Below are 25,380 nucleotides of genomic sequence, written 5' to 3' on the forward strand. Positions count from 1 at the left end.
ATATGTCTAAACTGTTTAATACATCTGGGACTCATCAGTGAACAAAAGATCTTGGCCTTCCTGAAGCTTACATTCCAGCAGGTGAAATTGACAAGAAATAATAAACATAATGAAGAGTAATTATATGGTATGTTAGAAGGTGGTAAGTGCTATGACCAAAAAATAAAAAAGTAAAAAGAATAAGCTACAGATATTACACGCTTCTAGGGAATGGGAGTAGGAAAACTGGAAATTTGCAGTTCCCTTTTAGACATGTTCCACACAAGATACCCACTAGATTTCTAAGTGAAAATGTCAAATAGGCACCAACTAGAAGACTTGGAGGTTCAGGAGAGAGGTCTGGGCTAGAAATATAAATTTACTGATTCAGTTTAAAAACTTCTCCTGAGTTCTTTGTGTGTTGTTAGATGGTCAAGTGTCTTTTATTCTAAAAACTAGAAAGAAGATGGTAGTTATTTGTTTTAGTGGCTCTTCTTGGCAAAATTTTAAGATTTGATCACTTTTTAATTTAAATATCCATGCAAACCAAAAGTCTGGAAGCCACAAGAAATCCAGAAAGAATGGGACTTGTAAACTGTACATATTCCAGGGATCAAGGAAGCTACTGCAGCCACCTCCCCATGTCCTATGGAATTTTCTTTTTCCCTTGCTTTCCTCTCCACTCCTGCCTTCTCAGATGTCAACCAAAAACTGTCTCTGTCATATTAAGAAACGACTGTTCCTCTACCACAACCATATTCTTAACAATCCAACACCAAAAACTCCTTCACATCCCTTTGAATTTAAAGATTTGTGCTTCATAAAGGCAATTTCTTCTTATACCTCCCACTGCCATTCTTTTTTAACATCTTGTATCTATAAAGTAATGTAAAACCCACAAGTGAAAATAGTGGTTATCAGAGGAAAACTCCACCCAATAAGTAGCAGTAGGGAAGGGGAGAGGATAATGAGGCACAAGGCCAGGGAGGCAGGCTGGAACATGAAAGACTTCATGTGTCACAGCTAAGGAATTTGGATTTTTATCCTGAAGGCAGTGAGGAGACACTGAAGTATTTAAATCAGTAAGAACAGGATCATTCTGGAAAGTAGCATGGAGAATGCAATGAAAATCAGTGCAAGGAGATCAGTCAAAAATCTGGGACTTCCCTGCTGGTCCAGTGGCTAAGACTCTGCGCTCCCAGTGCAAGGACCCCAGGTTCAATCCCTGGTCAGGGAACTAGATCCCACATGCCACAACTAAGAGTTAGCATGCCACAATGAAGATCCCGCATGCTGCAACTAAGACTCAGCTCAGCCAAATAAATAAATAAATATTTTTTTAAATCTATAGCAGTAATTTAAGACAATAACAGTGTCTAACATGAAGAACTAACTATCCAAAAGCAAATTTATCAAGCTCCTCACAAGCTGCTCAAGCAGATATAATGGTTCACAACTATCATACATATCAAGTTAAAAATCTACTGCCTTCTAATCTATCCTATTCTATCTACCTACATCATTATATCTTACTACTCTCAAAAAAAAAAAAACATCTACTGTAACTCAGTCAGGCTGGTAAAGCTAATATGTCTCATACATACACAACTAAAGTCTGCCCTCCAAGTCCTTCTTCATTCTACTACTCTCCATCTGAAAAGCTTCCTCTCCTCACCCTCTAAAATATTCACCCTCTAGAACATCCAAATTCTACCTATCCTATAATGTCTTAAAAAATAACACCTTGAGCCCCTTCCTGATCATTTTATCTGTCTTGTTAAGAGTTACCACTTTCTGAATTGTATGAATGTTATCTCTACAACTAGATGCTAAGCCCCCTGAAGACAGGATTCATACCAGATTTATCTTCATAAGTGTTTCGAAAGTGTTGGTTGTATGATGAATGGATGTGTAAGATTCATTAAAGACAGTTTTATAAAACGTTTTCTTTGTTTTCCAATATAAATTTGCAAATGTAATCCACAAGTTTGGGTGCAAAAATATTGAGTAATCCAGACTGACAGCACACAGTTCAAAAATATCTTAGAATATCCTGAATATTATTTTATTAATCTTAATGTGATTAGCACAATTATAATTATTCTGAAGAACAAAAACTAGCATGCTGAAAACAAATGGACTTACAATAGCTGCTGAGTATTTCTAAAAGATGAATAAGAAAGCAACAAAAACAAACGCAAAGCAGGAATCAAAAAGAATACTTGATTGTATTAATGGAAACTTATAATCTACAGAATGTCATTTTGCTAAAAGCAAGAAACCAAAATGGTGCCATTCAAAAGTCTCTGAATCACAAATAAAGCTATTTTTCTTCTTAGTTTGAGTACAACAATATCATAAATGCAAATGATTACAAGCTACTCGATCTAAAACAAAACAAAACAATTAAAGGAGAGCATTTTGCAGGCAGCCCTACCTTTCTTTTTGCTTGTGTAATACCCTAAAGTCAAGGGAAACAAACCATTGGTAAAATGTATTCAAAGTCCTTTCTCTCTATGTACAAATCAGAATAAATAAGAGACCATTTATACATTTGGAATAAACATTATAAAGTAGAAAAAACTAAAGAATATCTTGGGATGACTAGAAACATCATGACTGTTTAGATACATTTATAGCCTAGTAAGTAAATTGCATTTTAAAACTTACAATAAGTAGCATGGACATATACACACTACTAAATGTAAAATAGCTAGCTAGCGGGAAGCAGCCACATAGCACAGAGAGATTAGCTCGGTGCTTTGTGACCACCTAGAGGGGTGGAATAGGGAGGGTGGGAGGGAGACACAAGAGGGAGGATATATGGGGATATATCTATATGTATAGCTGATTCACTTTGTTATAAAGCAGAAACTAACACACCATTGTAAAGCAATTATACTCCAATAAAGATGTTTAAAAATAAAAAAAACTTACAATAAATCATTAGTTTAGCTATTATATAATTTAACAAAATATACTTAAAACAAGAGTTCCACTAAGCAAATGGATTAAACTATAAAGTAAATAGATTAAACTATAAAGCAAAGACTTGTGGTTAAGGAAATATGCTGAAGGAAGTTTTATAAGCTTAGCTCATAGGAAAATAATTAGCAACTAGAACTCCACATGTCATATTAATACATGGCTGAGCAGAGGAGAGTAGTAGGAAATCATAACCAGGATATTTTAAACCATGACAACTTGACACAAAACATGAACAAAAAGAATTTACAATCTCATGTACAACTGGAACCCACTGCCCTACTTAAAAGGTCAAGAGTCTGTTATTCCATGGCACCAGTTCTCAGCACCGTTTTTTCTCTATCAATGTGTATGTGTATATGTATCACTTAACTTTTGCTACAATACCCATTGCTAGATACCATTAAAAACCTAAAAATTAATGCATATGACTAAAACCTTAGGAAAACAAATTTAGGAGGTAAATTCTGAAGCATAAAACTAGTTAGTAGAACTCATTACCTGAGTAAGATAGCGTCTGTAATCTTGCCGCAATTCTTCTTTCAGTTTATGTTTCTTCCGTTCATAGTCTTCCCCAAGTGGTAAACTTAATCCATAATCAACTCCTAGAAAGAAAACAACTTCTTAAGCAATGTAGCTCATTTTCAACCCAATCTCAATTTTAATACAATCTCCTGTAACAAAGCACAGTAGGAAGGAACACGGTCATGTTGATTCTGAGAATTGGATCAGGATAATAAATTTTTCATTTGAAATGTTTCAATAGGTAATACATTCACATAATGGAAAATATCCCTCCCTCCCATGAACCCCTGCCACCCAGTTCTCCTGCCCAAAACAACCAACATTGCTGTGTCTGTGTTTCCTTCCAGAGACTTTTATATATCTGTAAAAAGATATCTTTCTATTACAGTGTGCGTGTGTTATATTTACTTCTTCCCCTTTAGATAAATGGTTCTGCATTGTTTGCCATCTTGCAAACAAAATTAGAGAAAAGCCAATTACCTTTACTTCTTCATTTAATTCTATTGAAATTTCTTTTAAAATACCTACCAACTTAATGTCTGTTTTTCAGTCTGTGAAAATTAATAATGTGATTTTTTAACTTATAAGGATATCCGTGTTATAATTTTTAAAATTTTACTGAAGTATACTTGATTTACAATGTTGTGTTAATTTCTGCTGTACAGCAAAGTGATTCGGTTAAACATATATATACTTTTTCATATTCCTTTCCATTATGGTTTATCACAGGGTACTGAATACAACATGTTTGAAAAAAACTGTTAGAGCCTTGCATGGCTTAGGCTGAAATTTCCAAAAACTTTTAAAGTTAAGCCACCAATTCTGATTTCATATAAATGGATATTAACTTTTATTGTGATAAAACGTACATGATATAAGATTTACCATTTTAACCATTTTCAAGCATACAATTCACTGGCATTAAGTACATTCAAAATGTGCAACTACCACCATTAACCATTTCCAGAGTTTTTTCATAATCCCAACAGAAACTCTGTAAAAGAATCTTAGTTTTTTAAGAAAAACTTCCATTTTGAGTAGGGTTTCCTTATTCAAGAGTTTAAAAATCAAATTATATTTTGGGGTGATGACAACAGTGATGGCTGCACAACTTGTAAATACACTGAAAACAACTGAATTGTACAATTTAAATGGGTAAAGTTTATGTTATATAAATTATATTTCAATAAAACTGTTAAAATCAAATTACATACTTTTAATTATTTTTAATAGTAAAATGTTATATCAAGAAGCACAGGTATCAGATGAGTATTTCGATTTGTGAAGCCCCTCTCGCTTTTTTTAGTCCCACTATGCAATACTATAGTATAAAATATTATTTCTGAACAAAATAAAAAGTTTCCTTAAAGAGTCAGCTACAAGAAATATAGATGAAACAACTGACTGTAGGTAACAAACCAACAAGGATATTACCATTTTTTGTGCCTTATTCCTCACAATGCAGCTAAATGATGGAAACTTATCATGACTGTGTCATATCACTGCTTTATTATATCACTAAAATATTTCAGGGGCAAAAATGCCAAAGTAGTATAAATATAAATGGATGTCTATTTTATACAATACTAAATTCCCCTTTCTACCATAAACACCTGAATTCTCTTCATAAACACTTTTGGCCTGCTTAACTCCTGATGACAGAGGGTATAACAGAGGATTCCTTAGAGACACCTCTCACTCATGCTCCCAACTCTCTTCCAAAAGAATCTAAAGCATTCCATATGGTTGGAACTTTAAATCATCCTAGAAAGGCATTCTTTCCTGACAAAGGAAATTTAAAAACCTTATTTTTAAAGATACAGAATTCAAGCCTAAAGAGAAAAATGGTTTGATTCTCACATTCAGAATGGAGTATCATATATGAAATTAAACTATAAAATCAATGAAGGCAAGGTCCATGTTTATTCAATTTTATAATTCCTGGCACACAACTTGTACTCAAAAAATGTTCACTGAATAAACGTGTAAAAGAATATATGAATGCATGCGTGAGTAAGAGGAAGAATAGAGAAAGAACACTATTCTTAGTATTTCATTTCTGCTTCTAGTGGTCTGATTGTATAGAAAAAGTAAGTGTAATAACTAGTAACCAGAGTTACGCATCTCTCGTTATACAGGATCACAGTGGATGCTCTACTGTGTCAAAGGGGAAAAGAAAACAATGCTACAAGGGTGATGCACCCTGCAATATGCTCAGCTTTCCTACTCGGCGGAACAAGTAATTTACAGCTTTTTAAGTCATGTATTTAAGGTGGCTTTTACTGCTGATTTTCAGCTCTGCTTGGTGGATTTATGCAGAAGAAAAGAAAGAAAAATCTGGTTCATTTTCACCTATAATTATCGTTCATACGAAGTTCAATTTTATTTATCATGAGTATTTGCTTTTTACTATTGATTCAAATAGTATTTGTAATAATTGTCTTAAAACACAGTAAGAATACATAATGCCTTCGGAATTATTTATAATTTTATTAATTGAAGGTTTAGGCAACAGAAAACACTAACTTTTTAATTCTTATTTTTGTCATTTGGTACCAATATTTTATGGTATTAGACGTAGGTCATAGAAATAAAATTAAGAACTATATGGAACAATTTAAATGTTCTGTTCAATGACATCCTAACTGACTTAATGAGCTGAGAAATATGGTGAGACTTACCTTTTCAGAGCAGTTGTCTTCTCATGGTTCTAGTGGCAAGTAAAGCATTAGTGTCATCTTAGGGTCATTTGAAGTGATGCCACTTCACCAAGAACAACATCAGTGACTCTAAGTTAACATTATGTTTCAGAACTACAGCGATTAGAAGTATTTGGTTTCCATAGTGGCTGTGGGTTAAATATTTAAAACTACAGTGTATAATCTTTTTAAAATTAATTTACCTTCTAACATAGCACTCATAATAAATAGTTTACAAATTACCATGAAACAGTTTCTTCTTTTCATTATTATATTACCATGATAAAGTATTAAGTAAAAATAATCAAAGGACAAAATATAGGAAATAATAATAAGCCTTTCCCTAAGCAGGTGACTTAACAGATGCAGCTACTTTGAGGAGAACATTGTACTCAAACTTCAGCTATAAAGACATTATTACAAAGGATCCATTTGACTTGTACAAACTGAAGCAAAGAGGTAGAATGTCTGGGATTTAGTTTGTAATAAGAGAAACCTAAGACTAGATATGCTACAAGGAATGACAATTAAAAGTACAACTAAAAATCAGTAAAAACAACAATTTCCTTTTGTCTATTTTCCAAAATCTTTATATTAACTGTAATTTTTTAGCTTAGTCTCAACTCTAGAGTGACTCTGCAATGGGAAATTCTGCTGTTGCTTCTTTTCTGATACTATTTTTTTAATCTTTTTCTGGTATTTTTTTAAAATTACAACAATGTAATTTTCCTTCCTTATAATTCTTTCTTTTCCAAGTCTCCATGAGCATAATTGTATTTAAAATGAATTTTTAAAAATCATACCAAATAATTTCTAGTAACAAGAATAAAATCTTTTTTCTTACTTAGATAATTTGTCATTTTTTGCTTGCAGATTTACAAAACATGACTTCAGAGCATGAAAGCTAAAATAAATCTAGTGCATTCTGGAGGCTGGAGGGCTGATCAATGGCATTTTGATATGAGTGAGAGATATTGCCTAGAAACGGTGGATGGATTAAAAAATACCTAGGGAATACAAACGTTAAAGATGCATTCTGTAGTCCAAAGTTTAGAGGTGAGGGAGCTAAAAAGGAACCAGAAAAAAAAAAAAAAAGACTGAAAAGGATTGTGTTGGTAGTCTTCAAAGCCATCCCCAGGCTTGGTGATTTGATAGGACTCACAGGACACAGAAGTCATTATACTCACAATTATGGCTTATTACCATGAAAGATTATAGAGCAAAATTAACAAAGGGAAAAGGTACATGGGGCGAAGTCCAGAGGAAACTAGGTGCAAACTTCCAAGAGTTCTTCCCCAGTGGAATCACACAGGACACGCTTAATTCCTGCAGCAACAAGCTGTGACAACACACGTGAAGTGTTGTTTACCAGGGAAGCTCATTACTCAGTGCCCAAGGTTTTTAATGGGAGCTGGTCACCTAGGCACCCTCTTCCTAGTACGGACCAAAATTCCAGACTCTGCAGACAGAAAGCAGGTATTCTGCATAAACCATGTGGTTTGTACAAACAGTTTAGGCACAATGAGCCACTCTTTCTATAGGTGTAGGAAACGATTTACAAGCTAAGTTCCAGACAGTAGCCAACAGCCAGCCTGTAGTGGAAACCTTAGCAGCAGACAGTAGCTGCTCCAGGTCTCTCAACAGATGCATTAAGTTGCTTTTTAGTCTCAAGAGGTCATGGTCACATCCCTATACTATACGTCACAAAAGTGGTATCTTCAAACGCACAACACGACCTATGCTACCATATACAGAAAGAGAAGAGAGGGCTATATACATGTGTGCACAGTATAGTCATAAAACTGTACACAAGAAACTGCTTAACAAGAGAGAATAGAGGACAAGGTTGGGAGGATCACCAATTCTCAGGCTATATACTTCTCTGTTCTTTGTAATTTTTTACCATGTTCATGTTTTCCTTTATTTCTTTAATGGAAAATACAGGGGGAAAAACCCCAAATACAGTAATGCTCTCATCCTTGTCACTGAGCCAGGAACTACATTTCAAAAGCATTGCAGAAAATCTATGAATGTTGGGTCAAAATATATTTATGTATGAAAAAATGTTGGAAGTATTAACTGCATTATTTCATTTATTAAAAATGTCTTCCAGGATATAACACATCAAAATCAAAGGAATAATGCTCAACCAGTCTAAGGGAAAATGTTCAACTTCTCTAAAGAAGAGAAAGGATTAGGAGATGATCTTTAACTGAGGTATGACTGAACTAAACTTAAAAGATTAATGTAAGCATTTCTCTTCAATAATTGTTATTAAACATGAAAATGAGCTAAATAAGAGATGTCTAAGAATTTTTTAAATAAAAGAACCACAAATATTATGCCTAGAAATGATTTAGAGAGATGGAAGATATCATTTGCTTTTACAGATCATTTTCAGCTGATTCTTTCATAATTTCATTAAATCTTAGTTATTCTAACAAACTCCTTATCAAGGACACCATTTCATCAGCTTATACGGACTAAACCACGTACATGCTGTATATAATAAAGAATCTGGCTAGCCTCTGTCTCTGGTTTCTGGGAGGTAACTTCTAAATTCCTGGAACTTTCTGAGTGATGAGAGTGTCTTTGTTACTCATGATAGGTCCCCAGAACATACATCTTAGTTGATACTAATAAGGTGACTCACAAGCCCCTAGATAGTTTATGCCAAAGAGATGACACAAATGGGGACTGGTCACACCAAAAAGATCAAACATGTAATTGGAGGGTTGGACCTCTGACCCATGTGACATCAGCCTGACCTCAGGAAAGTAGAAGGTTTGGAGACTGAGACATATGGACAATGATTCAATCATTCATATGCCCACACAATGAAACTCCAGTAAAAATTCTGGACACCAAAGCTCAGGTGAACATCGTGGTTGGCAATACTCTATACTGTCACATACTGATGTGTTAGGAGGGTGACAGATCCCTGAGGCTGACAGAAGCTTCATATTTGGACGCTGCCAGACCAGGCCCTATGTATCTCCCCCTTTGGCTGGCTGATTTGTATCCTTTTGCTATAATAAAACTGTAATAATAAGTATAGCACTTTCCTGAGCTCTGAGAGTCATTCTAGTGAGTTATCAAACTTGAGGAGGTGGTGGAAACAGCTGGTCAGAAGTGAGGATGGGGACTTCCCTGGTGGTCCAGTGGTTAAGAATCTGCCTTCCAATGCAGGGGATGCGAGTTTGATCCCTGGACAGGGAACTAAGATCCCACAGGCTGCAGGGCAACTAAGCCCGCGCACTGCAACCTACTGAGCTCACACACTCTGGAGCCCACACACCACAACTACAGAGATCATGCGCCACAACTAGAGCCCACACACCACAACTACTGAGCCTGCGTGCTCTGAAGCCAGCACGCCACAACTAGAGAGAAGCCCACACACCGCAACAAAAGATCCCATGTGCCACAAGGAAGATCCTGCGTGTGGCAACTAAGACCTAATCCAGCCAAAAAATTAAATAAATAAATAAGGAGTGAGGGTGGCCGGTGGACCCCAAACTTGCAGCTGGTATCTGAAGTAAGAGAAGTCTTGGAGATTAAGACTTGTAGAAGTCTTAATCTGTGAAGTCTGGTCTAAATCTGGGTAGTTGGTGTCAGAAGTCATTGTAATGCTCCTCAAATCCTTTTATGAGAGGTGTTATATAAATGTTGGAAGAAGGAGCCGCAGTGGATAAGCATTATTCATGAATATCATCATCTAACAGAAATGAATTTACAAAACCATAAAAATGTAGTGGTACATGACAGCTGTACCACTGACGGGACAGCTGTACAATGAACTATTAATAGACTGTCTTCATTGGCTAAAACAAACATTGCCAGTTTATATATTACTGATAGCTACTATGCTTAATTACTCAAAGTACGGTATCACAGAGCTTTAATTCAATATATAATTTTAGACCAGTTTGTTTTTTAGACCAGCTTGTTTTATAATTCCTAGGTGAGACCACTTAAGGAAAACTCTCTGTTGCCCAATTATTTTACATTTTTCCTAATGTCAAAAATTAAGTATTTGGCCTAATCTGAAGGCCACAATTATTCACACAAGAAATCAGTAACTGAAGGCTAATAAGGTACAAAATTAGACAAATTATATATTATTCTTTAGTAAGATTCAATGTGCATCAAAAATAATTATTACTTCAGTTGGCAATAAAAGAAACAATCCATAAAAATTAAATTCTACACACCTAACAGAACTGTTTATTTTTGCAATGGTGACCTTCATTCATTCATTCAAAATATCTTCTCTAAGCACCAAAATGCCAGACACTGTGTTAAGCAATGAATAGACAATGGCAGGAAAACTGGTGTGCCATTGCGGTAAAACAGAGAGCTGAACAAGTTCAAAACTTTCCTTCAAGGGGAGAGCCAATGTCACAGGAGCACAAGGCAGGAACAGCCACCATAATCTGGTAAAAGTAATAAAAGAGTAAAATTATCATACAGGAAACAAGAAGCCATTGAAGGGTTTGAAGCAGGGACTAACATGATCAGATTTGGTTTTTGGAAGGATATCAACAGGCAGTGCAGAGATTTAGTACAGGAGGCTAGACTGTAAAACAAAAAGAACACTAGAAAAAAATGCCAGTGAAAGACAGTGGAGGCCTACATAAAATAACCTCTGTGGAATTAGAGAACAGTAAACTTATTTGAGGTTCAGGTGTTAGAATCAGCTGAACTACATAATTATTTGCTATGGGATACAAAAAGGAAGAGAGGAGTCGAGGATGACCACGCAGCCAGCTCAGTAAAAGTTTGAGAGGAGTAAAGTTCATTTTGCACATGTTGATTCTAAGCTCACAACATCCAAGGACAGATATTAAAATATTAGATATATGGGTCTGGAGTTCATAAAAGCAATGGGAACTAGGGATAGAGATTTAGGAATAGTGAACGCACTGATGAAATAAAGCCCTGTGAGTGAATGAGTCATTCAGGAAGTATATGAAATGAAAAGGAGGCCTAGGATAGAGCCCTAAGGGATACCAATTAAGGAAGAGGGAGAAGTCACTGACTGTAAGTTGGACTTTAAACTCTCCATCATTTGTGAATGTAATAGTCAAAGAATAATTTTTAATATAATTCTTAAAAATCAAAAACCTAGTTTAAAAAAATGTGAAAGAAGTCAGGAAATTAAAATTTATTATCCACCAATTATGTGCCAGTCATCTTTTCATATGTATTCAATTATTGCCACAATAACCTTTTAAGATAGATGCAATTCTTAAGATGAGGAAACAAAGAGCTTAAATAACTTGTGCCGGGTTGCAAAGGCATGAGAGCCGCAGTCCAAAGCAACCTGTAACTCCAGAATTTCAGTCATTCTGTCTGACCTTAGTGCTTGAGAGAACGTACTATCAAACTTTTAAAGACATTACCTGTTGGAATAATTAAATTCTTCAATCCATAAAAATTTAGGGCTAGAAGATAATCCAACTTCTTTATGTTACAGATAAAGAAACTGAGTGCCTTAGAGATTAAGGCACTTAACCAAAATATAATGCTTAAATTCACTAAACCTGTATATTGGCCAATAATTTGTAACAGACTCAGAATAGAAAGCATTATCTATATATGAGATACTAAAAGTATGGCATTCACTTTGAGCTGTTTTTCTAGTAGAGACAGAGAGCCCACTATCTGCTCAGTTTCTTGGCCAACATCCCCTTGTATTCCCAGTGGAATACAAATGCAAAGCAGCTAACAATTTAGGAGTAAACCCATGGCCATGAAAAATCATCCACATGAGAACAATGCTTTAACCAAATGCAACTCATCATATTTGACTTCCATTATGTGAAAGTTTCAGTCGTCATCAGTAATTCACAAGATACACTTTTAAAATATTCATATATTTTCTTTAAAAAAAAAATGTACACCTACCAACAAGCCAAAATGAGGTAAAGTTTCCCAAATATTTTCATGCCAAACCATAACCAAAGACTCAATATAGCTAAATATTAACTTATTTACAATTCTAATATAGTTATCAATAGTATTTTGTATCCCTTAAGCATATGTCTTTGATTTTTAAATAAAAACAAGTCCACCACGTTTATTCCACAATTAATACACTTTCTCTCTCACACACACATTCCATTCAAAATTTTCAATTTTGATACATACTTATTGCTATGATTTCTATAAATCATAACCAAGACAATAGCAGTTAAAATGGGAAGAAGGTTCTCAGTATACGTTATATTTCATATGTAGACCATACTGTCACATGTAAGATTCCAGAAAGGAAAGAGTTATTTACTAGGATTCCAAATTTACCTTTTTTTCTGACAAGACAAAGCTCTTTCATGACAGCCGGATAAGAATATCTTAAAATCAGTTTAGCACACCTAATGACATACCTAAGGAACCCTTGGTCTGTTGACTGTTTGGTGGTATGTTTTCCTTAGCCATGGAGATTAATATTTTACTATTTTCAGAAAGCTTCTCTGATGATGTTCCCTGAAAGAGACATAATATTTACAAAATCAGAGGGGGAAAAACCCCACAAAATTTACAATTCATCTCAGTACTTTTATTAAACAACTTGATGAAATTACATGGTACACCATAGAAGAGATTTAAATGTAAGGTTTGAGGAGTTAACCAAAGGTATTTAATATTGCAATGTTCTATTATTTAGCTCACTGACTTATCAACAAATACTCACTGAGTTTCTGAAACAGGCACTGTCCTGGGCATCAAAAACATATGAGTGAAAAAAATACAAAAGAATCTCTGCCATCACAGAGCTTATAAACTACTGTGGCGACAAACAATAAACATAATATGTAATTAGATTATGTTATATGTAGTGAGTGATACAGAGGAGCAATAGAAAGAAACAGAACAGTGTGAGGAGTCCCAGAAATGATGAGGGAGGGAGTGCAAGGCCTGATTGAGAGGGTGATACTTGACCTAAGACTTAAAGATTATTACCTATCTACTATAATATTAGAAATTATAATAAAGCTGTACACTGTCAGTTAGTCCTAAGTACTGGAGAGTGGTCAAGAGCATAAACTGTGGAGCTGGACACATAAAGGTTCCAATCTTGAATCCACTACTGTGTGTACCTGGACAAATTACTTAACCCTTTTAAGCCTCACTTACTGGATCTGTAAAACAACAGAAATTCAGCCTACTTCACTGGGATTTTATGATTAAATGATGTAATACATGTGAAGTCCTTGGCACAGCTCCTTGTAAAAGGCAGATATTACAGAAGGAAAGCAAACTTGTGCGACGGTGAAGAGAACAAGCACTGGATTCAGGCTGCCAGGGATCAAAGCCTAGTTCTACTAACTCTGTCACCTAAGTCTCATTACTTAACGTCACCATGCCTCAGTTTACTCATTTGGAAAATGACAATAATAACTACTTATCTCATAGATTCATGCAAAGTATCAATGTAACCTCTAAAGACTATGCCTCATCCATAGTTAGCCCATGATAAATATTAGCTATATGGGTAAAATTCCTATATAATTAGGGTGTCCATATTTTTTATCATTTCAATCAGGATAACTTTGTCCAGGACAAATGCTTAAACCAGACGACACACTGGGACAACAAGCAAAGCAGAACTGTCTTGCGCAAGCCAATATATACGGTTACTCTAATTAGGATGGACCATATGGCACAGATTAATCTACATTCTATACCTTATTACATACACTGAGCCCATGACAGAAAGTGCCACATCTGTCTAGATTAGTGCTATATTCTCAGAGCCCAGCACAGTCTCAATAACTATCAAATGTAGGAAAGCTTTTTCAGACACTGCTTTCAGAAACTTTTTAACAAATGTATATTCTGAAAAATACAAAAAAACTATTCTAATAAATGTACTTTTGTAGATTTCAAAAATGTTTAAGATACTGACTCATTAAAAAATTGAATTACCTTCATTTCCATGTAAGGTGGATCACTTTCCAATTCTGTTTTGTCTCTGGCCAATTTGGCTTTTCGCTCTTCAATAAATTCATCCAAATTATCAGTCATGTTGCAGATACTAAAAAAAAAATTTTTTTAATAAATTTTTTAAAACCCTTCAGTGAACATAGCTGTATCAGAATAGGCTAATTTAGGCTAATTATTAACACACAGGCTTAGTCTACATTTAGTATTCAATCTCAGTTATCAAATTGAGAACTTCAAACAAGCTTGAATGAAATCTGCCTACCTGCTTTCAATCCCAACTCCCCCCAAAACCTACAACCTACTTTAAAATATCAGAAAAGAAATAAAAAAGAAAATGAACCATCACCACCATCCACACATATACACAAAAAAATCCCTGAAGTCAAAGCACTTTTTTTTAAAGTTTCTTTTACTATTTGGAGGTAATTTTGAACTTACAAAAATGTTACAATATGAATAGTATAAAGAACACCTGCATACTCCTTATCCATTCCCTATTGCTAAGATTTTGCAACACTTGCTTTACCTTTGTGCACACAAGTTTGTTCTCTTTACACAATTTTTTCTAAGGTCATTCAGAGGGTGAATTACATATATCCTAGTCCTTTACCCCTAAACGTTTCAGTGTGTATTAAGAATTATTCTCAGGGGCTTCCCTGGTGGCACAGTGGTTGAGAGTCCGCCTGCCAATGCAGGGGACACGGTTCGTGCCCTGGTCCGGGAAGATCCCAAACGCCGCAGAGCGGCTGGGCCCGTAAGCCATGGCCGCTGAGCCTGCGCGTCTGGAGCCTGCGCTCCGCAACAGGAGAGGCCCGCGTACAGCAAAAAAAAAAAAGAATTATTCTCGGGCTTCCCTGGTGGTGCAGTGGTTAAGGATCCGACAGCCAATGCAGGGGACACGGGTTCGAGCCCTGGTGCGGGAAGTCATTCCACATGCTGCAGAGCAACTAAGCCCGTGAACTACAACTACTGAGCCTGCCCTCTAGGGCCTGCGAGCCACAATTACTGAGCCCACGTGCCACAACTACTGAAGCCCGTGTGCCTAGAGTCCCGTACTCCGCAACGAGAAGCCACCACAACGAGAAGCCTGCACGCTGCAACGAAGAGTAGCCCCTGCTCGCTGCAACTAGGGAAAGCCCGCGCACAGCAACAAAGACCCAATGCAGCCAAAAATAAATAAGTTTAAAAAAATTAAAAATTTTAAAAAAAGATTATTCTCTGACATAAACTCAATGTATTTCTCAACTTCAGTAACATTGATTTTTTAATCTACTGTCCATGTTCCAGTGCTGTCACCTGACCTAATAGTGTCCTCTACAGCATATTTTTCTCTCTCTCCAGTTCAGGATCCAGTCTAGATTGGGTACAGCATTTCATTGTTACGTCTCTTTAGCCTTCTTTAATTTGGAACATTTCTACACCCTTACTTTGTCTTTTATGACACTAATATTTTTTGATACCGCCCACCGACCACCCACTCTTTTTAACAGAACAGTCCTATTTGCAGTCTGCCTGATGTTTCTTCACGAGTAAATTCAGGTTATGCATTATCAGAAGAAATATTACATAGGTGGTGATGTGTCCTAAAGGTGTCAACAATTAGAGACACATGTCCACCTGCTCTTTACTAGTGATGTTATTTTTTATCACATGGTGGTCAAGACTGATTTCTGCATTACTGTTTCCTTGTAACTAATAAGTGGTCTATAAAAAGATATTTTTAGGCCATGCAAATATCCTGCTCCTGATGAAAATTTCCAAGATTTAGCATCAATTGGTGATTCTTTATTGATCGAATCTTTGATTCTAGATGCCTGCAAAATGCTGACTTTCCAATTCCACCACTCCCTCCATATATATTTACAAGTTGGCACTAATCATTCTATTCTAAAGAGCCCTTCCTTTGTCCATATTTATTTTCAGCTTATTATTAGTAAGAACTCATGAATTATTTCTTTTCAGTAAGTCTTGGATTTTTAAAATCGTAAGTTGTTTATTTATTTATTTTTTTGTGGTACGTGGGCCTCTCACTGTTGTGGCCTCTCCCATTGCGGAGCACAGGCTCCGGACGCGCAGGCTCAGCGGCCATGGCTCACGGGCCCAGCCGCTCTGTGGCATGTGGGATCTTCCCAGACCGGGGCACGAACTCGTGTCCCCTGCATCGGCAGGCGGACTCTCAACCACTGCGCCACCAGGGAAGCCCCAAGTTGTTGATTTTTTGAGGAACAACTTATATGCCATAAAATTCACCCATTTTAGTGAAAGTTTCCATAAGTTTTAGTAAATTCATACAGTTGTACAATTATTACCACAAGCATACTTCCATCACCCAAAAAAGTTCTCTCATGCTCCTTTGTAGTCCAGCTTCACTCCCACCCCTGGCTCAGGGACTGTAAGATGTTTTCTGTCTCTATAATTTTGCCTAATCTGGAAATTTAATATAAATGGATCATATAAGATGTAGTCTTTTATGTTGGCTTCTTTAACTTAATGTAATGTTTCCAAGATTCATCCCTGTATTGCATCTATCAGTAAGTAGTTGTTTTTTATTGCTAAATAGTATTCAATTATATGGAAATATCATATTTTGTTTATTATTCACACATTGCTAGACATTTGAGTTGCTTCTATTTTGGGGCTTACTTAAGAATAATGCTGCTATTGGGGCTTCCCTGGTGGCGCAGTGGTTAAGAATCCACCTGCCAATGCAGGGGACACGGGTTCGAGCCCTGGTGTGGGAAGATCCCACATGCCACAGAGCAACTAAGCCTGTGCGCCACAACTACTGAGCCTGCACTCTAGAGCCTGCGAGCCACAACTACTGAGCCCACGTGACACAACTAGTGAAGCCTGAGCGCCTAAAGCCCGTGCTCCACAACAAGAGAAGCCACCGCAATGAGAAGCCCATGCACGGCAACAAAGAGTAGCCTCCGCTCACTGAAACTAGAGAAAGCCCACGCACAACAACCAAGACCCAACGCAGCCAAAAATAAATAAATAAATTTTTTTTAAATAATAATACTGCTATGAACATCTATGCAGAGGCTTCTGTGTGTTTTCAATTCTCTTTGATAGATACCTAGGAATGGAATTGCTGAGTTATCTGTAACTCTGTTTAACGCTGTGAGAAACTGCCAAACTGTTCCTCTCATTCCAACCAGCAGCGTATGAGGATTGTAATTTCTATACATCCTCACTAATGCTTGGTATATTCAGTCTTTTTATAGCCATTCTATCGGGTATATAGAAGTATCTCATTGTGGTTTTAATTTGCATTTCTCTAATGACTATGATGTTTAGCATCTTTTCATGTTGTTATTCATATATCCATATATATAACCATTGGCACAAAGTCTTCAAATCTTCCGCCCATTTTTAAAACTGTTTTCTTATTGAGATGTAAAAAAAAATTTTATGTACACTGGATACAAGTCCTTCATCAAACATGTTTTGTAAATATTTTCTCCAAGTCTGTGGTTTGTTTTAAAATTTTCTTAATAATGTCTTTTTTTAATACTTTATTTTTTAGAGCAGGTTTAGCTTCACATCAAAACTGAGCATATGGTACAGGTTTCCCATATATCCGCTGCCCTGACTCATGCATAGTCTCCCCCATTATCAATATCCTCCATCAGAATGGCACATGTTACAACTGATGAACCTACATTGTCACATCATTATCACCTTAAGTCCACAGTTTAAATCAGGGTTCACTCTTGGCGTTGAACATTCTATGGGTCTGGACACACGTACGCTACGTATCCACCTTTACTATATCATATAGAGTTGTTTCACTGCCCTGAAAGTACTCTGTGTTCCACCTATTCACTCCTCCCTCCCCTCTAATCTCTGGCAATCACTGACCTTTTTAATGTCTCCATAGTTTTGCCTTTTCCAGAATGTCATATGGTTGTAACCATACAGTATATAGCCTATTCAGATTGGCTTATTTCACTTACACGTACTACTAAGGTTTCTCATTGTCTTTTCATGGCTTGCTAGTTCATTTCTTCGTAGTGCTGAATAGTATTCCACTGTCTGGATGTACCACGATTTATCCATTCCTTTACCCCACTGAAGGCTAGCTTGGCTGCTTCCAGATTTTGGCAATTATAAATAAAGCTGCTATAAACATGTGTGGTGATGTCTTCTTAAGAGCAAAAGTTTTTAAATTTTATGAAGTTCAATTTATCCATTTTTCATCAATTTTTAATCAATTGTTTGTGCTTTTTGTATCCTATGTAAGTTTTTGCCTAACCTGAGATCACAAATATTTTCTTCTATGTTTTCTTTTAGAATTTTTATAAGTTTCTCTCTTACATGCATTATTTCTTACATCTTATACGTATGATCCATTTCAAGTTAGTTTTTGAAAATGGTGTAAGGCAAGGTCATCAAGGTTCAATTTTGTTTGCATATGGAAATTATTTCAGCACCATTTTTTGAAAAGACTATCTATCCTTTCCTCATTGAAATTAATTTTTTTTAAATACATCTTTCAAAAACCCATAAAACTTACTGACTAATTCAATGTGTGGCAAGAAAGGAGCCAGGTTTCAAGTCCTGGAAACTAAACGTGAACAGAATTCTGGACAAAAATAAGTCAAAAGAAGCTGGCTGGTGTGGAAAGGTTTGCTTTAGCTGTGTTAAGTTACAGCTAGTCAGACATGCTAATGGAAATGTCCAGCAGATTCAAGACTCAAATTCAAGAGAACCACATTAGAAATGTTTATTTAAAAGTCAACAATTTTAAAAATAATAGTTGAAGCTGTGGTAAATGAAGGTATACAGTGAAAAAAGATGACCCAGAACTAAATGATGGGAATGTTAACTTGAGGGGGAAACAGAAGAATTGAAGCTGGAAAAAAAGTACAAAGGAGGAATAATTAAAAGAGGATATAAAGCAAAACCCAGTCAAAATAATTTGCAGAGGAAAAAAAAAAGATACGAGAAAAAAAGTAGTAAACAATATCAAATGCAAGAGCTAGAGAAAAAAGCATCCACTGAATTTAATGTTTGGAGGACAATAATAATTTGTAAAATGTAGAAAAGCAAGTTTTACCTAAAAGAAATGTATTGAAACTTATATCGGTTAAGTAGTACATAACGTGAACTTCATTCTATTATTTACTTCCAAAAAGAACAATGATTTTAAAATATGGCCTTAGCAAAATATATTACAAACCAAGAAAAGTTAATATACTTTAGCCATTTTTAAAGTGCAATTTGTCACAAAAGATTTTTCCTAGTAAAAATTCAAAACAGTTCAACAGCAGAGTTTTCAAGTTAAAGAAAATCACTTCTTAAAATCCCCTAATTTCCCTAAATATTTTATGTCTGAAAAAAATAAAAGATAATGGTGGGATAATACATATATAATAATATAATTTGCTATAAGATTTCATGAAGAATTTAAACAGAAACGTCATTAAATCTAAAAAAAAATGTTTAACAGGCCTCTTTCACTCTGAGCTATCTAACGTCTGTTAACAATTATTAGTTTAACATGTTCACTTCTTAGTTTTAACCAGACTTTGAATTTATAGATACTTGAATTTCCCTGTACTATAATAATTTAACATCAATTATAAATTCTAGAATTGATTTCACATAACAGTAATCACAGCAATAAAACACATTTTTAAACAGTGGTAGTGAGCATAAAACATGCCATAGCTAAAACATGAAATTTATCAGATATAAGTACATATTTAATTATCTCTAATTTTGCCCTGTCTAATCCAATTAGAATATAGTATCTCTAATACTAAATTGAAGAGTCAAAGATACTAATAACCTTTCTCCTGGCAATGCCCTCCAGACAAAGAATACCAGGAACACTACTATAGTTAAACTAGTTGGATTTATTACTCATTGCATTGCGAGACGTCAATGCCCACCATGGGGTACTCTGGAGTATCTTATTAAGAAGGTGTTAGAAAAGACTTACAGGTTTGGGGCTTGTATTAGGTGATTTGGGGGAGGGTTTAAGGGAGCAGAGCTCTGCTCAGGATTAAATGCTGTCAGGAAGTGAGCGTAATTCTTTGATTGGACATCTTAGTAAATCTCACCCACAGCGAAGCTGTAACTAGGTAAAGCAGTAGCAATCATAATCAGTTGGGAGAGGTGTCTGGCATTTTGTGGCTGGGACAACATTCATGTTTCGTCTATGTTTGGACATAACTATGGAGTGGTACTGTTTTTCTCTTGCTCCATCATGGACACAGAGCAACTTTGTCTGATGTTGATTTTCTGTGCAATTGCTTATCTTCAACAGAAGAACACCAAGACTAAGCAGTATTGTCAGGCCAGTTCCCAGCAACATCAAGCCCTTGGTGATAGTACAGGCCATCCTCTAGCTGTCATGGCCATTTTTCTCCTTCTCACTCCTAAACACATGTGACAACTTATATAAAACATATTTCAACTACAAAATTATTCAAGAATTACTTAATGAATCACAGAAATTGAATTAATGGATACAACCTAAGTACAAAATAAAGTAAAAATGTTTACAATTTAAAGATTAAGTTATAAGAAAGATCAGCTTAAGGAAACCTAAATGGGATTCTTTATTCTTCACTCTACAATATAACATCACTCACACTTTTTCCAAGATATTATTACCAGGTTTTTTCCCCCCTAGTAGCTGTGTACATAGTATGTAGATGATAAATAGTTTTCAGAAAATCAGTTTAACTGAAAGACCTATTGAAACCTATTTGAAACCAATTTCATGACTCTACGTGATTGACCTCAATGTGTTCCTTAACCTCTCTATCCCTCAGTTTCTTCATCTGTAAAATGAAAGTATCTACTCTAGAGTTGCTATGAAGAAAAAATGATACAAAATGTATGGCACCTTTGACACTTAGAAATCAATAAATCATAGCTGTTTTATTAATTCTCATTAGGGGAAAGGAATATTCTAAGTATATTTTATTGGGTTAACTCAGTTAAAGTCTTTGTATACATCAGTACTCACTTTTTTTTAAAAAGCCTCCAAAATACATTGGGATTCAAATAGACAATAATTGATACTTGTTTATCATAATCCAAATCAACATCTTTAAATCTTAAACTTAGGCCCTTCGTGCTTATTATATAGATGAAAATATAAGTAGACCAGAACATAATCATTCTGCAAAGCCTGAGTCAATCTAATAAACAGACAGGATCCAGAAAGAACTGAGTATGCCCAATTCCTTTTCCCAATCTCACCAATCACAAAGAGAAGGGGAAATGTTGCTCCCATCCTTTGCCCTCTCCAGTGAAATGCAAATTTCCACCCCTCTATAGAATTAGGAATGGAAAATAACTCCCATCCCAAAGGTGGACACTGTTCAAGATGTTAGGGGGATGAAAAGTATAAAATATGATCCTTGCCCTCAAATTTGGGCAAGATTATGTCCCCTGTCACAGTGGCTCAGTCTAGCCAGACTGAGAGTTAGGGACTGATACCCACCCATATAGGACCCAGTAGCAGAATCAAGAAAACAATTTGAATAAGTCTGGAATTCAGAGTAGAGTCCAGGTTGGAGAAAAAAGGGTTAACAGTTTTTTAAATAATCTTTAAAGCTATAAAAGAAGAGGTTGTCAGGAAAGAGACCCTAACATAGGAGAACAGAGTAGCAGGGTGTGATTACATATGGCTGTGGGGTGCAGGGGGAAGCCAGTGAAAAAGCCTTAGAAGAAAGAGAGGGAGGGATGAGCTGAACCAGAACTATGTTTCTCATTTCCCAACCATCTGGAGATCTTTCCACCAAATGAAAGGTGCCCAATCTTTTTCTCCTGGCAGATGACATCCACATGAGCAACTTCCAAGGGCACATACAAATTTTGACAAAACCCTCTAAATGTTGCTAAGAAGTAAATACCATGTTACTGGGGGGAGAAAGGAGGTTGAGGATCAGGATACAGAGAGAGCGCAAATATATAAAGGCACAACTAAGTCTGTTAGCAGCTGTTGACAATACATCATTAATGGTGACTAAGGACAGTAACATAAATTAGATAACCTTTGGTTATGCAAAATTGCCGAAACATTTATTCAAACACTTCTATCTCCCACTCTGGAAAGTAATCAGAACTTAAGTGAGAATGACGTTAAAGGGATAATCTGAAATCTTCTCAAAGTTTGAAATAGTTAAATCACATGTCTAAAAACTTCATTTGAGAAACACTATACTGAAAGCACCTGTTTTCAATTTACCCTATCAATTTACCTCCCTTCCAGTAGGTTATCTGTACTGCAGGAGACCCAAAATTTCATCCCTAGGGAGCATTCAGCATAAACTTAACCAGCAGAAAGTCAGTTTACTCCTAGTAAGAAAAAATATGCAGAAAAGAAAGCAGCAGCCTATTGGTTACCATGGGATTCCTTTTTGCTTGTCAACATGAAAAGCCATTCTTTCACATAAAGTCGAACCTCTCTGAGGATAACTGGCTTTTTACAAACTCATATTGGTTACTATTTGGCTCTAGCATTTCCTGAGGTGTTTAGAAACTAGGTAGTGGTTTACTTTAGAAATTAGTCTCCCCCCAACACAAAAAGAAAGAAAAAAAAGAAATTAGTCTTCCCAAAAATCTAAGCTAAACTTCTTAATCCTATAATCTTGAGAGCCACCCCCTCTCAAAAGATGAGTCCCATTGCTAACATTTACTAAAAAAGGGATTCCAATCCCAGGTAACAATGCCAAAATCAAGACAATTAGAAAGAAGAGGTTCAAGCTCAAGGAGCCGAAGGGAAACAGGATTAATAACAGCACCGACCTCACAGGGCTCTGGTAATTAAATTTTACTTGCAAAGCAAATCACTGAGAAGCAGCGTTAGGTGCACAAGCACTCAATAAACGTTAACCACTAACCCGCACCGAGTAAAAGGAAAGGTGCTTCGGAGGCTTAGCCAAGCAGCGGAGGGCGGCTGATGGGGAGGCAAGGCACGAAAACCGAGGCACAACTGGTCTGTGGGCACTGTGGGTGGCGGCTTCCTTAGGAAGCGTCAGCGCGTTGTCAGGCAACCGGGTCTCAACAGCACCCGAGGCGGTGGCTGCAGCTGCGGCCCCGGGGTCCAGACCCGAGTCCAGACCGCACAACCAAGGCACCGCCCCGGGCCGGCATTGCAACAGCGAGACCCTCACGCACAGTGAGCCTCGTCCCGGTCCCGGGTCCCTCGGCCCTGCTGCTGCTAGACTCCAACCCCGTAACTCGGGCACCGCCCCTAGCCCGGCGGCCGCGAGACCTCAGTCGGCGGGGAACCGCTACCTCCACCCCAACCCCGTTACCCCATTCCCCGGGACCTCGGCCAGCCCGGCCGCCGCGAGACATCCGCCCACGGCGAAGCCCTGCCCTCTCCCCAGGGCCGAGAACCCAGCCCCGGCCACACCCCACCAGGCCCGGTCCCCACCTGCGGCCGACGGACTCTAACTTAGGAAAGCGGGCTCCCGGGCTTGCGTGGGGGAGACGCACAGCGCTCCAGCGCGGCTCTTCGCGGTCTGAAGAAGTGGCGGCGGTCGCCTAGCGCAGAAACAGGGCGACTGACTGCCTGGCCCGGACTCCACCTCTCAGGCCGAGCCCTCCGCCCGCCTTCGCCAACGGCCAAGCGCGGCCCCGCCCCACTACGGCCGCGGGGCAAGGCCACGGGTCCGGGGGCGCCCCCTGCCGACCTGGAGGCCGCAGGACGCCCGGCAGTTCGCAGGGCTCGCCTATACCTGGCCTGGGTACTCAGCCACCTGGTTCCCCTGCTCCGCCTGGAGACTGTTAAACCGTGGGGGACACGTCCCCAGGCTAAATTGATTCTGTCCCCTCCAAACCTTCCAAGCCCCAGCCGGCCTGGGTCAGAGTTTGGTGGGGGGGCGGGGGGCTGGGGCGGCGGGGGAAGGGTAGGTTTGGTAGTGATAGAAAAACTGTTGGCATACCTCTCCGGGTCATCACTGCTCTCCCAGCAGTCGGGCCAACGTTTTGTCCTAGGCTTTTACTACTAATTTCAACATATTCAGTTCACCCAATATTTAGTGGCCATATACTACCGCTAGAAAAGAGATCTCTAGCTTCCCAGGACAGTGGGACTAAGAGTTCTTTATCTTAAGTTACTTTGTATAAGGGTTTGAAAGACAAATTATCTTCAAATGTAAGTTAATGTCAAAAACCTCAGGTGGGTGTGTGGACTCCATAATTCTAATGGTTCATAATTCTAAACCAAACGGTTTTTTTTTCAAGTATCACAATGTTTATTGATAGATACAAGTATATATAGTATATATATATATCAAGTATATATACTTGATAAATTAAGTAGACTTAATTTCAATACTATAATAAGAGGGAGCAATTCAAATTCCCACCATCTGTTTCACAACCACAAAGACCACTTCAAGGGCATTTACGATCTCTCAAAACTGATCAGTTTTGTGCAAGTAAACCATGTTTCTTTTAAAAAGACTTGTGCACTTGCCCAGGCTCAAGGTTATTAAAATCTAGCACATAAAACCCATCACTAAAAAAAAAAAAAAAACCATCACTAAAGGTAGAAATACAGGCAATATACTATTACGGCAGCAACTATCAATTACAGTTAAGAATTTTTCTGTAACAACCAAATGGATAATCAAATATTGCAACAACTCAAGTATTACTGAGCAAAGTGCATTTCTACAGTATTCATTGTTGCTCTTCCGTTTTCTAACTTAAAACAGCCTATGATAACTGGCAGCAAAGAAGGTCCTTGCAATAGACTGCCTCCGCCTGAGAAATTACAATGTAATTACTGCATTCTGCTAATATACTATCTAAACATTGAAGATACTCCTAAAATATTTGATGGTAGACTATGATTAAGACATTACACTACAAAAAAACCTTATGCAGAAGGAAATACTAACTGATGTGCTTTAAATATTGTGAAAACATTACAGTGGAATGAATTTTCACAGTGGTTAGGTCAAGTGCAGTTACATCACAGCAACAGTATGTTTTGCACAACTTAAGGCTTTGGCTGGTTCTTTTAGTCAGCTTCTTCCTCTGATTCTTCTTCAGCAGTTTCTAGCCAGGTTAGCCACTGATTCAACTGGAACAAAGCCTTGCCTTTCCCTGTAAACTCTTGGGTTATATCTTCTTTCCAAGCCAAGAAAGCGTCTTCTTAAGTAATTTCCATGTCATAGAAGTGAAAAAAACGCAGAGTAACATGCCTTTTGGGAAGTTGCTCTTGTATCAGTGCACCTGAAGCGCATAGAGGGCAGTGACT

The 25,380-nt window shown here is 37.2% G+C and overlaps 1 protein-coding gene across 4 annotated transcripts in view; it reads right to left on the reverse strand.

The window, feature by feature from the left end:
* Positions 1 to 23,693, reverse strand: part of CSPP1 (centrosome and spindle pole associated protein 1) — a 112,489-nt gene extending 88,796 nt beyond the window's left edge. For 2 of the 4 annotated variants that reach the window (XM_082675000.1, XM_082675002.1), the window contains exons 1-5: positions 23,545 to 23,693; positions 14,121 to 14,229; positions 12,578 to 12,677; positions 3,466 to 3,569; positions 2,417 to 2,440 (exon numbers count right to left, since the gene is read on the reverse strand). In XM_082675000.1, the coding sequence (XP_082531126.1) occupies positions 2,417 to 2,440; positions 3,466 to 3,569; positions 12,578 to 12,677; positions 14,121 to 14,219 (327 nt within the window). In that variant the 5' untranslated portion in view covers positions 14,220 to 14,229; positions 23,545 to 23,693. The remainder of the gene's footprint in view (positions 1 to 2,416; positions 2,441 to 3,465; positions 3,570 to 12,577; positions 12,678 to 14,120; positions 14,230 to 23,544) is intronic. The other 2 variants (XM_082675001.1, XM_082675003.1) reach the window with 2 other exon arrangements.
* Positions 23,694 to 25,380: the final 1,687 nt, after the last annotated feature.

Source organism: Grampus griseus, assembly GCF_964374135.1.
Source record: "Grampus griseus genome assembly, chromosome: 17".
Lineage (NCBI taxonomy): Eukaryota > Metazoa > Chordata > Mammalia > Artiodactyla > Delphinidae > Grampus > Grampus griseus.